The sequence below is a fragment of the Sardina pilchardus genome, chromosome 14 (assembly GCF_963854185.1).
Source record: "Sardina pilchardus chromosome 14, fSarPil1.1, whole genome shotgun sequence".
In the NCBI taxonomy this organism is placed as follows: domain Eukaryota; kingdom Metazoa; phylum Chordata; class Actinopteri; order Clupeiformes; family Clupeidae; genus Sardina; species Sardina pilchardus.
The window spans coordinates 16520203-16534025 of record NC_085007.1 but is presented as its reverse complement, the minus strand read 5'-3'; the positions used below and the strand labels follow the sequence as shown (position 1 = coordinate 16534025).

Here is a 13823-nt window from a genome sequence, read left to right as displayed (position 1 = left end):
AAATGTAGCCATTTTGATGTTGATGTTATGATAAGAGTGTATTTCAAGGCGTAATTTTACCGCTACGCTGTTTCATTTCAGATGAATAAGAACAGACAGAAAATGAGGGAAAGAACTTTGGAAGAAGTTCTGGAAGAAGTTTAGAAGACAAATACTTTAACCAAATCACTGTGCAAACAAACAAATCAACAAACAAGTAAATAGCGCTACTTTTTGATGAATACCTACTTAGACTGCAAGAGTCCCTTAAGGACTCCTGCTTTGCTATGCACCGACTACTGTGTGCAGAGTCATTAGTGCATGGTCATTAGTTGCAGAATGAGAAAAGCAGAATGAATGAGAATTAAAATGGGGGGGGGGGGGGGGCAGACAAGGTCTTACACTGGACATTTTATAAATACAAAGGTCTATAGGGAGTGCCTCCCCAACACACTGACGGCTTTATAATGTTTGTTCAAGCCCTTTCCTGACCTCATAACTGAGCTGTGACGTAAGGGGCTTCTTCTTTTTTTCAGCTACAATTCTGCCTAAGCTATCCAGGCAACATCATTATTATTACACTTGGTGCGAAACCCTCCGAAATAACTCATCCAGTTTAACTAGTGTCATAAAGCTATAAGTGAAAACTCCTTTCATAAATCTAATTACAAACGGACTGAAGTGGCACGGAAAGTTCTTTGTGTAGGGTCTGGGTTTTTAGGAGCGTTTGATTGACAGGGCTATGAATACGTAATGCTCTGGGTGTTTGCCGAGGCCATGATGAGAAGTGTGGTCCACCAGCTGTGCGGCTCTGTGGAGTTCTGGCCCCGATTCCTCACGTTTCTCACTCTCCCCTCTCGCTCGCTCTCCACGGCCCAGCCCGCACCGCACAGCACCGCTCGATGCTCACCACACCACGAGTCGGGGAAATATGATCGGCGAACAGAAAACGGCTGACCTCCCCGTCTGTATGGATTATCCATGCAAAAACAAAACAAAAAACAGAACAAAACCATTCCTTGGAATTGTAACTTTATATCGGCCTGGACTCTCTCATTCACAGAGTCAGAGTTTTAGGTTCAAAAGTGAGTTGAGTGAGCATTACGAATCTCCAGTTGAATCCCCTTGTTTGTCATTGTGAAATAATGGTGGGAGAACTTGCCAGTTTTCAGTTGAAAAGTAATTCCTTAGTTTAGAAGATCTGCGGCCATTTTTTTTTGTGACCACCACTGTGTTTCTTCGAGTTCGCTGGACAGAGATAAAGGTATGTTTGTCTATTTGAACGTCTTCAGCACATGAGCAGCACAAATCCAATTAGAGATGCAATTCACAAAAGAACCCCGGCCCACCTCCACGAACACCAAGACGGAATTATGAGAGGAATCCCTGACCGTTAGCCCCTTTGCGTAGAAAAGGAGACAGACTCTAAAACCTGGGAGGGTCATCTAAAGAGAAACATATGGGTACGAGATTAGATTAGGTGGTTACCAAGCACCCTGCGGCGTTACCACCAAACACTCTGCTTTACAGTGAACGACATGTCTCCAGGACCATACAGTGGAGTGGAGTGGAGGCTTGTGTCATTATCGCTCGTCACGGATAAAATCAATCTCCTGCCTGTCTCCTGGGGAAGGAATGTCACTAGGGAAACTATAGGAATGCTGGAGGAATTTTCAATGAACGACTCTCCAGAAATTCAGAGACAGAGACATCAGACACACACACACACACACAAAGGAGAGAGAGAGAGAGAGAGAGAGAGAGAGAGAGAGAGAGAGAGAGAGAGAGAGAGAGCATGCACCCCAGCTCTTCAGGGTTGTTTGAAGCTTATGAGATATACTGAGAGGCATTTCATAACAAAGATATTAAGTGGTCAGGTACAAAATGCCATGACTGAATTGTATGGGCTAAAAAGGTAAACTAACTGGTGAAATGGACTAAAATTTAAACAAACTGCCATGTGCTGTTTGTGTATTTTGGGTCTCTCTGATGCAAGACACCTTGACAGAAAGAATGATGACACTCCAGGCAGAACACACTTTGGATTTTTCAATTTCACTCTGCAATCAGTGCATGCACTGTCCAGCTTCTCCGCACAACCAGTCAACCTCACAGAGATTCCACTACTAACCAGGAAGGAGACAATCGCCTGCTTTTTCCTGGTGGTCTTTTGACTAAAGGGTCAAACTTAACAGATTTTAGGCCAGCAATCCAATTAGCCAATAAACCCTCTCAAACTGGACAGGCATGTTTTAGCGGATGTACTCCAGGCACAGTCTGGATTGTGTAAGGATTTTACGCTGGTCTGAAAAACTGATTGCACTGGACTAGCGAGCCAATCCTTTTACTCGTTGCAGGGGGAAAAAGTTCAAGTCAGATGCTGCATGTCAAGTAAAAGTGACTCCATACATCAATTGCTAAACAAAACACAACGCTAAAGCCTTCTGTCATCACAGAATCAGCAGTGGAATCTTGCAGCTAAAAGGTTTCTACAAACGTGTAAAGATTTAAACCAGATGAGATAAGAAAAAGTTATGACACAATATCTTTGGTCATTATGCAGGTAAAACTACGCTTCACTCTAAAATGAACTAGGTGTTTTGTCCATATCATAATTACAACTCATGTAATTATCTACTGATTTATCCATGAGAAATGGTTGATTCAGAAATGATTTTAAGTCACCCTTCTCATAGCTTTAATGACTCAAAATGGGCGTGGAAATACTTGTGCAACAGCTGAGTTAATTCTCAAGTTATCCAGGGTGTGACTAATAACAAATTCAAGATGTTTGGGCAAGCCCTTCAAAGGAGGCTTAACTCTTCACATGTTAATATGATAATTAATGCATGCACACCTTTTCAAAACCAGATAATGGAATCATTATTTGAATATCCAGGAGCAAGTCATTCCTAAATGAACTTACCCAGGCTCTTCAGGATGTTTCTACTACACCACACCCTGTGTTAACTTGGTTAAAATGCAATGTCCTTGTGTGTACTTTTAATACAGCATAGGCCTATCCAATAGCCAAGCTGCATTGTCAACAAAGAGGTTATATCACTCATAGAAATGACATAATAACATCACAGCTCCAATGGCTATGGGCCTCCATGCATCGCCATTGTTAAGCTGTCCCCTTGGGCGTGCTCTACAGTGCTGAACACTGTCTCCCATCCACACAGAACTTCACTCAATTAAAGGATATTCACTGTGATGTGGTTACATCAGCGAACTGCCTGCAAGGCCACTTTCCAGATTCACTACAGCCCATTTACAGAGATAAGTGGGCAACTGTTTGCTTTATTGGTATTAAGTGCATATCCCCAACCCCTGGGTTGGGCCCGGTGTTGTAACAAGTTGTAATTTTCTCAGTCGAGTTCAGCCAGTCATAAAGGTAGCACTGTAGATGGGTAGCCTATAGGCCCCCACCCCCCCACCCCCTCTCTCTCCTTCTTCCTCCTCCTCTTCCTCTTCAAAGGAGAAAACATATGGGCCTCTTCAGAACAGGAAAGGAGCCTGACTTCCGATAGTTAACTATAGCCTGATCAGAGGGTGGGAGGACAGCAGACCCATTGAGAATCCTGCCCCGTGTGGCATTACGCGGTGGACTAGTGTAATGAAACCAGCTCTATACTGCCCCAGTTTCTTCTGCCAGAAGCCAAGTCCAAGCCAGTCATTCATACCAATATCCAAGAGTGGCCACTCCTTGTCTTTTCTTTGTGATATTCCAACTTGGCCAAGGACGATTAACTTATTCCACCACGTTTCACATGGAGCTTGCTCTCATTGAAGACAGTGTGTGCAAGTCTGTGTGGGTGAGTGGGTGTAACTTAGACGGCGAGAAAATTAAACCCTAAATCAGTTCAGCTGTCCAGCGGGATTCACGCAACAGAGGTGCGATTTATCCAACATAAGCCTGTTTTTTTTTTCCCTTTTCATTATTATTTTGTTCTCTCCTTGACAAAATAATACCGGCTCACCTGCTAGGAGGGAGCAGACAAGACACTGAGCCATTAGGGCCTGAGTTTACCCAGAGGTAACAGCCCATGCAGCTGAACTGGTTAGTCATCAAACAGCACAGAGCAGAGTTTGCACAGCTCATCTTTAAAGGTCCAGCCTCCAACCAAGAACAGGTGTGTCACAAAGTGTGAGAACCAGGCACAAGAATTAGGCCTACAATAGGGGAAATAACAATAGACCATGTATTGTCCACCACACTTTCCACTTAAGTTCTGTGCAAGTTGGATAAGTAAGGTGTGACAGTGTAATTACATAGGCTATAAAAAGCAAAAGAAGAAAAATAAACAAAGAAGTCAGCTTGCAAACCTTAATCCTCCGGTAGAACAATACAATACACACCAAAAAGGTTAATGCATCATTGAAAACCGTGCTCTTTAGGTGCACCTGATGGTGAACTCATAGCAGGTAGAGGAGGGCCGTGTGTGTCACCAATCTATAGTTTTAGTGATCCACCATGTTTTGTGCCACATATCAGTTAGTACATTGACATCCTCAAACCATACTTGGCATCATCACACTTCCAGCATCACCAACTGAGCCACAAGACCGATAAGACCGAGTCATCATGACCGGTGGAAGACATCATGCCATTGGCCAGTGCTATGCATTACCCTCGGCTAATATGTTCGTCTATGGTGCAGAATTTGATATGGGATGCCTGAGTACCACATCAGCAGTAGAGGTTGGATAGAAAAAAGAAGCAGGCATAGGGAAAGGGAAAAAAGATGAGCCCAGCAAGGAGATGAACACTCAGGCTGCCTTTTATTATGTAATGACCATGGCTGAATATTTCCTCCTGCCAAGCATCTAACCTATCAGCACGCTGAAATAGTGTAATGTAGCCCAATGTCACAACAGCCAACAGGTTTTGACATGAACATAACATTTCCTGATGAAGAATTTCTCACGTGACAATAATCCTAATGTCCTTGGTACAGGTTGACGTAGGTTATAACATCATTGTAATGGTTATCATAAAGACTATAGGCCTAGTCTAAATTCACATAGGCTACATCTCAAGTAGGTAGGGTGGGGTAGGCTATGCTTGAGAGTCGGGACTCAGCATTTGCCATTCAACAGGGTAACAATTTACCCCTCTTGACAATTCTAGACAATCCGTTTTGAACACTATGCTCGAAATATCAGACACAAATAGCATACCTTCGCAGAGTCGGCACCAACCTGACATGTTTCTAATCTGTTTTCACAAAAAGTCAATTCATCTGCAGTGAGTAGGCTATAATACCGACTGAATTGTCGGCACCGTAGCCTAAAGCGGGCAAGCTACCAAAACAATTGAGAATCAGTTACTTATCGCCGAATATCGTCACTTAAGACGAATACTTCTTTAGCATCTGAGAATGCATTGTAATGCTACATTGCCTGTCTTTATAGGCAATATATTTATTCACCGCATCGATCAGACTACACAACTCAGTCCCTGAAAGTGTTTGGGAAATTATAAGCCACCAATGAAATGACAGTAACAATGGACAACGTATAGCTTCTCTCCCTGTGGTAACTTAATATCAATCAAGCGAACAAATTATACATATTTCCCAGGTAGGCTACCTACCTAGTGATGAAAACGAACCTGTTAATTATACAGAGGTTTACAACACAACCTTACCGATTAAGGCGACGCACTGCCGCTAATATCCCGATGCAGTCCCTCAGTCAAATGCGGGAAATGGTCTTTTCACCTGTGCTACTGGGCGGCCTCTCCGGGATCGTGCAGTGATTTCTCTCCCTAAACGTTGAATACAGCACCGACCGTGTAGTCTACCGGCTGAGGGGGAAAATACTGCAGGTGATCCGCAGACACCTTTCAAAGCACTGAGGAAGTCGTTCGAGCTCAGGCTTTTCAATAAATGAAGTCAGCTGCTATTAGACAGAGGACCTCCAAAACACTCCCACCAAGACAGAGAATGTCTTTGAAAATACTTTGGGGAAACAGCGCCACTCAGCGACAGATGCAACGATCCTTTGTGAACAATGGTCCTACATCCTGCATCATCCGTCTGGGAGATGGTTGTTGTAGACACGTCTGATCATGCAAGAAATTCATTCCTTGTGGACAGGGATGTTTTCATTAAAATATTGCCTGATACAGTGTATTCGAGCGCACTCGAAATTTAAAATATGTCCCCAAAATCAAGTGCTATCGCAACTAAGCCTTCTTTCTGGGTTTAGGCCTGTCATAGACTGCAGACTAGGCCATATGCCTTCATCACTGCTGTTTAGACCTGTTGTGTTTTTGGTCATCTTGTCAGTTTTTTTGTTTTCATTATCATTATCATCATTTCCTGTATCCAACCTTTTGAGTCCTGTAGCATACCAGCTGTTTCTGTGTACTAGATATTTCTTTCATTTGGCATTTCTACCTGTCCTCAGGCCACCTGCAGAAACCAGCATGGTGCCTGACTGGATTGCCTACATGTAAACAAACAGCAGGGTGGGTCTATCTTATCAGCGTACCACTTCCTTACTCAAGACATGCACAAGGCAGATCCACAGTTGTTTAACTGGCCTGCTGCTGTAGGTCAATCAGTTATCAGCTACTGTCTGCGAGTTATTCTGCATGCACCATAAAAACATACAAGACTAGGATGGGTCCTGAGGTTCTGGATACAGTCTATATACCTTTTAAAGATCTACAAACAAAAATCTAGTTTAATTGTTAAATAATCTGGTGTATAAGAAGATTTAGCAATTGCAATACCAGTGCCAGAACAGTGTGAAAGGTTTAAATTAAGATTTCACATAGGCAGAGTTCTGCCCATCTAAAATAACAGCTGTTCTGTAAAAGTTATTTTAGCACAATACTGCCACCGTGTGGCATTTTGTTTGAGGCACACTATTTCTCCATAATACCATGATTAATGGGTTCATGTAAGGTTAGCTTCGAGGAAATTACTGTTTCTATAAACATGTACAAACCTGAAACATATTGGGACATACGGTATTGGGCTGTGTAAAATAGTCATGGTAGACTATCAGAAGTACATACCTACAGACCTAATGTTTCCTAACATAGTTATGGACAAAACCAGATTGCACCATTAAGAAACAAAAATTCAAAGCACTTACCCCAGCCAGGCTATTCATTAACAAGAGTGGAGTACAACTGACGACTTGATGTAGACCGTTATGCCGGCTAGCCTTTGTATACATACAAAGCACACTTTGCACACAGAGAGATAGCACTAGTTTGGTTATGGTTATGGTTATGGTTATTTAGCAGACGCCTTTGTCCAAAGCGACATACAAATAAATAGCAATACAAATTAAATAACAGTGAACAATTACAAAAAAGGGAGAATAGCAATATTATCAATACAACAATCATTTAAGCACTAATCTAATGAGAAATAAAACAATGAAATGACAAAAGCAATCAAATAAGTCACTCAGTTAATTATATAATAACAATAACTATAGCAAGGTATGGCTAAATTTAAGGACAATAGCAGAAGAAATGTAAAATTTTAACAATGGACAAATTATAACAAAACAAAACTATTATACAAACCATAACACATAACAAACACTCAAAAGACTAAGTGCATATTAAACAAATATGCCTTAAGACCCCTCTTAAAAGATCCAAAACTGTTGCTTGAACGGAGAGCACTGGGCAACTCATTCCACCAACACGGAACCACTGAAGAATAGGATCTACAGTTTGACCTAGCATGTATGGTTTGTCGACATAACAGACGCTCCTCAGAAGATCGCAATGGGCGGTTGGGAATGTATATCTTCATCAAAGAACTGAAGTAGCTAGGAGCAGATCCAGTCAGTGTCCTATGTATAGGCCAGAGTGAGAGATTTAAATTTAATTCTGGCTACTATAGGGAGCCAGTGGAGAGTAACTAGGAGAGGGGTTACATGTGTCCTCTTTGGCTGATTGAAGACCAGTCGTGCTGCAGCATTCTGAATCAACTGTAGTGGTCTTAATACGCAAGCAGGTAGGCCAGCTAACAGGGAATTACAGTAGTCCAGCTTGGAGATAACCATTGCCTGTACAAGAAGCTGAGTGGAATCTTGTGTCAGATAAGGTCTGATCTTCCTAATGTTGTACAGGGTATACCGACATGACTTTGCAATTGAGGCAACATGCTCAGAGAAAGTAAGTTGGTCATCAATTATGACACCCAAGTTACGTGCCGATCTAGTTGGAGTCAATGAGGATGAATCAAGCTGGATGTTCATCTGTTGGGGAATGGCTGTTTTTGCTGGAAGCACCAAGAGCTCAGTTTTTGAAAGATTAAGCTGAAGGTGCTGATCCTTCATCCAGATTGAAATATCCTTCAGGCATGCAGAGATCCGATGGGAAACACTAGAGTCCTCAGGTGGGAAGGATAGGAAAAGTTGAGTGTCGTCCGCATAGCAATGATATTGAAATCCATGAGAGCGAATAATCCCACCTAAAGAAGTGGTGTAAATAGAGAAGAGGAGGGGCCCTAATACTGATCCTTGAGGGACTCCTGTAGTGAGGTCATGAGACTTTGATATCTGTCCCTGCCAAGACACGCTAAAAGAACGCCCTTTAAGGTAAGATTTGAACCAGTCAAGAGCTTTCCCAGAAATTCCCAGTTCATATAGTGTAGAAAGGAGAATGTCATGGTTAACCGTATCAAAGGCTGCAGATAAATCTAACAGAATTAACACTGATGACTGAGCAGAGGACTTAGCTACTCTCAATGCTTCAGTCACAGATAGAAGAGCAGTTTCAGTAGAATGACCACTCTTGAAACCAGACTGCATAGGGTCTAGTAGGTTATTCTGATAGAGGAAGTCACACATTTGCTTGAAGACCACTTTCTCCAAAACCTTTGACAAGAAAGGAAGAAGGGAGACAGGTCTGTAGTTCTTCACATCAGTTGAATTAAGTGTACTTTTCTTCAGCAAAGGTGTAATTCTTGCCTGTTTAAAAGAAGAAGGAACTATTCCAGAACTGAGTGAAGTATTAAATACATGTGTGACTGCCGGTATAATAGCGGGTGCTATAGACTGTTTGGGAAGGAAAGCAAGAGAGAATGCAAGAAATCAATTCATCTTACACCATTAGATTTATTCAGCATAACAACAAACACAAAAAATATCTACAGCAAGGGTCCCATAGAGGTTTCTGAGCAAAGTTCAAGCTTTGTGTTTAATCAATAAGATCAGCGTTCAGCAGGCGTGGATGAGTCACTGTGTATATATTATTGCAAATCTTCAATAACCAATACAAAATGCTCCACCTTAAAACTTTGCCATCAGAAATAATTCTTCTGTTTCTCCACTTTCAAAATGGAGGAACTTGCTTGTGAGAAGTGGAAATTCATGAAATGGCACGCTTGCAAAACTGCAGTTTTTGAGAAATTAGGGACAGTCCAAACATTGATCACGACTTCTTCCTTGGTGTATCGCAGTATGGGACATTTTCTAATAGCAGCTCCTCTCTAGGCCGTAGTACTGTGGGACAACATAAAAGTACATTTATATTGTAAAATGTGGCATATTTGGATCAACCATCAACTGGAAAAGAAAATCTATGTTGACTTACCCAGCTGTTTTTCTGCAACATGCTCCATTTGTAAAACACTTTGTCGGAGTACTATCTCAACATCTGAAGCCATTTTGACCATCTTGAAAAAAAATAACAAAAGGGTTTACTGAAGCCATTTATTATGTTTATATTAATGGTTCTTAGGGGACACATTTGTCCAAAGTGGCTTTCAATGAAATCGAAAATAAATTAGCAGTTTAAAATAAAAAGTCATATAACCTAAATAAAAATATATATAAAGTAATAGATTAAATACAATTTAACAGAATAATAACAAAATGATAAACATACAGTAAACAAACCATAGCCCCAGAGAGGGTTAAAGCGGATAGTAATGAAGGGTCTTTGGTAGCCCTGTACCCACCCCTTATTAAGGATTGTATTATTTGATTAATGATTGAGAATCAATTATGAAACCTGCGTCACAATCACAGTAGACTAAATCAACATAATCCATACATTACAGACTATCCTACTATGCAGAAGTATACCTAGAATATCTGGTGATGAAGTGTATCCTTCTTAAATCATACCTTTTGAAGATTTTCTGCAGATGTTTCATGCATATTTTTCCTGAACTCATCATTTATCTTCTGTTTTGCAGCTTTCATGAGACAGAACAGTGAAAAGTTAATTACGGTACACAATAACCAAACAAGCATATGAGGGAATCACACAGACTGAATTGGTCTAGTGCCTTTTTAACTATGCATTGCAGCATAATGTTTTTTCAGTAAGGTAGCATCTAGCAATTGCCCTCACCTGCCAATGCCCTATCATCATCCTTAAATACTTTCATTCTTGTTCTATGAAGAGCTTTAAAAAGGCGGAGAACCTAAATCAAAGGAGACATAAAGACAGCGGAATTTCGTACATGTCACTGATTTCTGACACGAAAAATTGTTGTATTACAGATATTTGGGGTAAGACATAATACAGATAGCTGGCATCAATACCATCTTGAGCGTAATATCTGCTCTAAATGAATAATTCCATTCACAATTCAAAAATGAATGTAAACAAAACATATCCAAAGACACTAAACTACAACAACGCAACTTGTACAGTAAAAAAGAGGTGGCAAAACCCCAAAATGTAACAATTTGCTACTAACCTTCAAACGTGAATCCATTTTGACTTAGTGACGTATTTCCGCTACGTCAGAGAGGAAATGATTTTAAGATCCCTCCTCTTCCTGTTCCTCTCCCCTAAAAATGAAATGTCTTCAATATAAGTATTAAGTGCATTGTTTATTTTTTTTATTTACAAGTATTTGAACTGAACATAGTATGCCATAAATCGTTGGTTTTCTGAAATAAATTCATGGGAAACTATCGTTCCGCTGAAAATTTGATTGACAGAATGGCAAGCAAATTGCTGTTCAGGTTTTTCTTTTCATTGGCCAGTAGAATTTGGTTTTGGTTTTGATATATACCGACGTGCCTTAGGTTATGGGATGTATTCCTTCTTGTACCATGGCTGATGAAATAGCAAGGGCTCAAACAGCCCAAGCTGGGGGCGACACTATATTTGGGAAAATCATTCGTAAAGAGATTCCTGCCAATATACTGTTTGAGGATGACAAGGTGTGCATTCTTCGCCTGTGGCGAGCAGCTAGTTGCATGCGTTCTTCTAAGGTTTTTGCTACTATTGCTTGCTAGCTAGCCTCTACCCAAAACTCAAATGCTGCAGTGAAGTTATTTCCGTGCTGTTTAGCTAACGGCGACAAGTTAGCTTGCTAGAATGGCCATTCCATTTGAAATTGCTTTGCTCCAGATTGCAACAGCTAACACATATTATTGTAAAATACATGCAGAAAAATCGAACACAACGATTGCCGGTTACATATGGTCGTAGTTCTGATGTCTCAAGACCGTGGCGGATCACATTACCGACAGGCTAGCGCGTGTCTTTACCTTTGGAAGCATTGTTGATCGAGATGGAGTATCTTTAATACGTGATCATTGCCCGTTAATGTTCATTGTGGCACATTATCTAGTTGAACACCAATGTTCTGTCAAATCACTGTATGATAGGTGATAGGCTAGCCTACTGTAAGTTGCAAATATGCCGTGATGGAACCTCAAGGCTAACTTGAACATTGGACTTTAGCTTGATCTTTTACTGTCTATGGATTTATAATCTGCGTTGCATAGTCATGTTTCCTCTCCTCGTTGCAGTGCATAGCCTTCCATGACGTTGCCCCTCAGGCTCCCACTCACTTTCTGGTGGTCCCGAGGAAAGCCATCGCTCAAATCTCAAAAGCAGAGGATGCTGATGCTGCAGTGAGTATGACAGGCCAACTTATTTAATGCATATTGCATGTTAATAAAAGTAAACAAAGGAAAAAACAGTGTGTTCTGTCTTAATTAAATATGTGAGTTGTATGACTCATCATGAGCTTGCACGTGGCCTTTTATTACAGGTGACCGCTGTTATGGTACTATTAGGGCGTTTTTCGAAGAAAGCGGTCCCGTAGCCTATTTGAACCTTAGTGCTATCTCGCGAACCAGTTCGCATTTCCTCCAGTTTTGAATCTGATCGAACCAAGGGTGTGGCATCATCAATAGATGTTGCATCCAAAACAAATAAGATGGATCAACGGGAGAATGATTATTATGAACACATGTAGGCTATCTAAATGTTGGTTGGCGCACGGGAACACAACCGGTTCTCTGTTGGTGGGAAAAGGCTATCGGAGAGTTTTATAGGAAGTCAGGAACACATCCTGAGCTGAGAAATGCAGTAGACCTATCAAAACAACAGATGGTGCTGTTGTCTGTATATATTTTTTCCCAGCCAGAGGCAGAGCAGGTACATTGTAGGCCCTCAAATATTTCAGGACACATGGCATAGTATGCCAAGATCCCTCAGGCCTTTCACTTGGGGACTGTCACTTGTCTGGACATCAGATACGTAATAAAACAGGCCAGATATTTCTTTGCTGTTTGAGTGATTTTTTTCCCCTTCCAATCTTGCTTGTGATCTTTTTCAGCTGCTGGGTCACTTGATGATCGTGGCCAAGAACTGCGCCGAAAAGCTGGGACTGGCCAAAGGCTACCGGCTGGTGCTGAACGAGGGGCCCGACGGCGGCCAGTCTGTGTACCACGTCCACATCCACGTCATGGGCGGCCGCCAGATGGGCTGGCCTCCAGGCTAAGCCATGCCAAGCAGAGCCGCCTGTGGACACCACTGCCCTTCTACCCTCCCCGATTTTTCTGTCCGTGATTTCGCCGCACATGTCCAGTATCAGTATCAGTATCCACGTCAGACGTGTTTGTGTTGGTCGTCGTTTCATCATGTCTGACTGAGTTTACGGCCATCAAGACAAATAAAAGCACTAGGTTTCAAACTAAACGATCGTGTTTTCTCTTTTATTTGCCATAATCTGTTTACATTATTTGCTTTGGACAATACACATTATGTTGCCACAAAAAGTAGCCTGTCCCGTACAGCACTAGGCATCCAATAGCTTATACAATCTTAACACAACACATACACATATATCTCACATAAAAAAAAAAATCCAAGAAATTCCAAAAGCATGTGAACTAAAGTGATTACTCGTATTGACTGACCATGTGATGCATTGACCATGATAAAGTGCTATGGTTGAGTGTGTGCAATGGTAGAGCAAAAGTGAACAGTGCAATAACTTTGCTTATTAAATATTAACTATGACTATGGAAAGACAAGAATGTAAACATAATATAATTGCTTAACGAACAAGGAGAGGAATACACTTTGTGTAGAAAAGTGCTCTGAAAATAAAGATTATTATTATTATTATTATTATTACTTTAAGAACAATATATGATAAAGATAATAGAGAATAAGTTATAAGATGTAGATGTTATGACCACAGTCCAAATTGCATATAGGGCTAATATAGCCTGTTAAACAGTCAGGTGGACAGCAGACAAAGTGATGTGATGGTAGGGGCTGAGAGAGACAGGCTCATGCTGAAAAGTCCACTTCTCCCCTCCACCTTTGTGTGACATTGCAAAGTTGGATGGCTCTGGGGATAAATGACCTCCTCAACCTGTCTGTTGAGCATGACAGTGACAGAAGTCCGCCACCGGACACGCTCTGTTTATTGAGCCTGCTGTGTGTAGTGGGTGGCGGTCATTGTCCATGATTGCCAGCATCCTGCTCGTGGGGGTTCTCTGCAGTTGTTGTGAGTGACTCCAGCTCAATGCCAACAACTGAGCCAACTTTCCTTACCAGGCTGTTCAGTCGCCCAGTGTCAGTCTTCTTAACTCTG

The 13823-nt window shown here is 41.4% G+C and overlaps 3 protein-coding genes across 3 annotated transcripts in view; 1 reads left to right on the top strand and 2 right to left on the bottom strand.

Annotated features, from left to right (window-relative positions):
* Positions 1-5901, bottom strand: part of cdc42se2 (CDC42 small effector 2) — a 29625-nt gene extending 23724 nt beyond the window's left edge. The window contains exon 1 of the mRNA XM_062554966.1: positions 5633-5901. The gene's annotated coding sequence lies outside the window, so the exon portion shown is untranslated. The remainder of the gene's footprint in view (positions 1-5632) is intronic.
* Positions 5902-9058: 3157 nt separating this feature from the next.
* Positions 9059-10759, bottom strand: lyrm7 (LYR motif containing 7). Its single transcript, XM_062554707.1, has 5 exons — positions 10674-10759; positions 10322-10394; positions 10093-10163; positions 9557-9638; positions 9059-9465 (listed from the first exon to the last, which is right to left on the bottom strand). The coding sequence occupies exons 1-5, from the start codon at positions 10689-10691 to the stop codon at positions 9395-9397; spliced, it is 315 nt and encodes a 104-aa protein (XP_062410691.1). The 5' UTR covers positions 10692-10759; the 3' UTR covers positions 9059-9394.
* Positions 10760-10984: 225 nt separating this feature from the next.
* Positions 10985-12916, top strand: hint1 (histidine triad nucleotide binding protein 1). The gene is made up of 3 exons (XM_062554706.1): positions 10985-11145; positions 11740-11844; positions 12555-12916. Exons 1-3 carry the CDS (start codon positions 11011-11013, stop codon positions 12717-12719), a joined length of 405 nt encoding a protein of 134 aa, XP_062410690.1. The 5' UTR covers positions 10985-11010; the 3' UTR covers positions 12720-12916.
* The last annotated feature ends 907 nt before the right edge of the window (positions 12917-13823 follow it).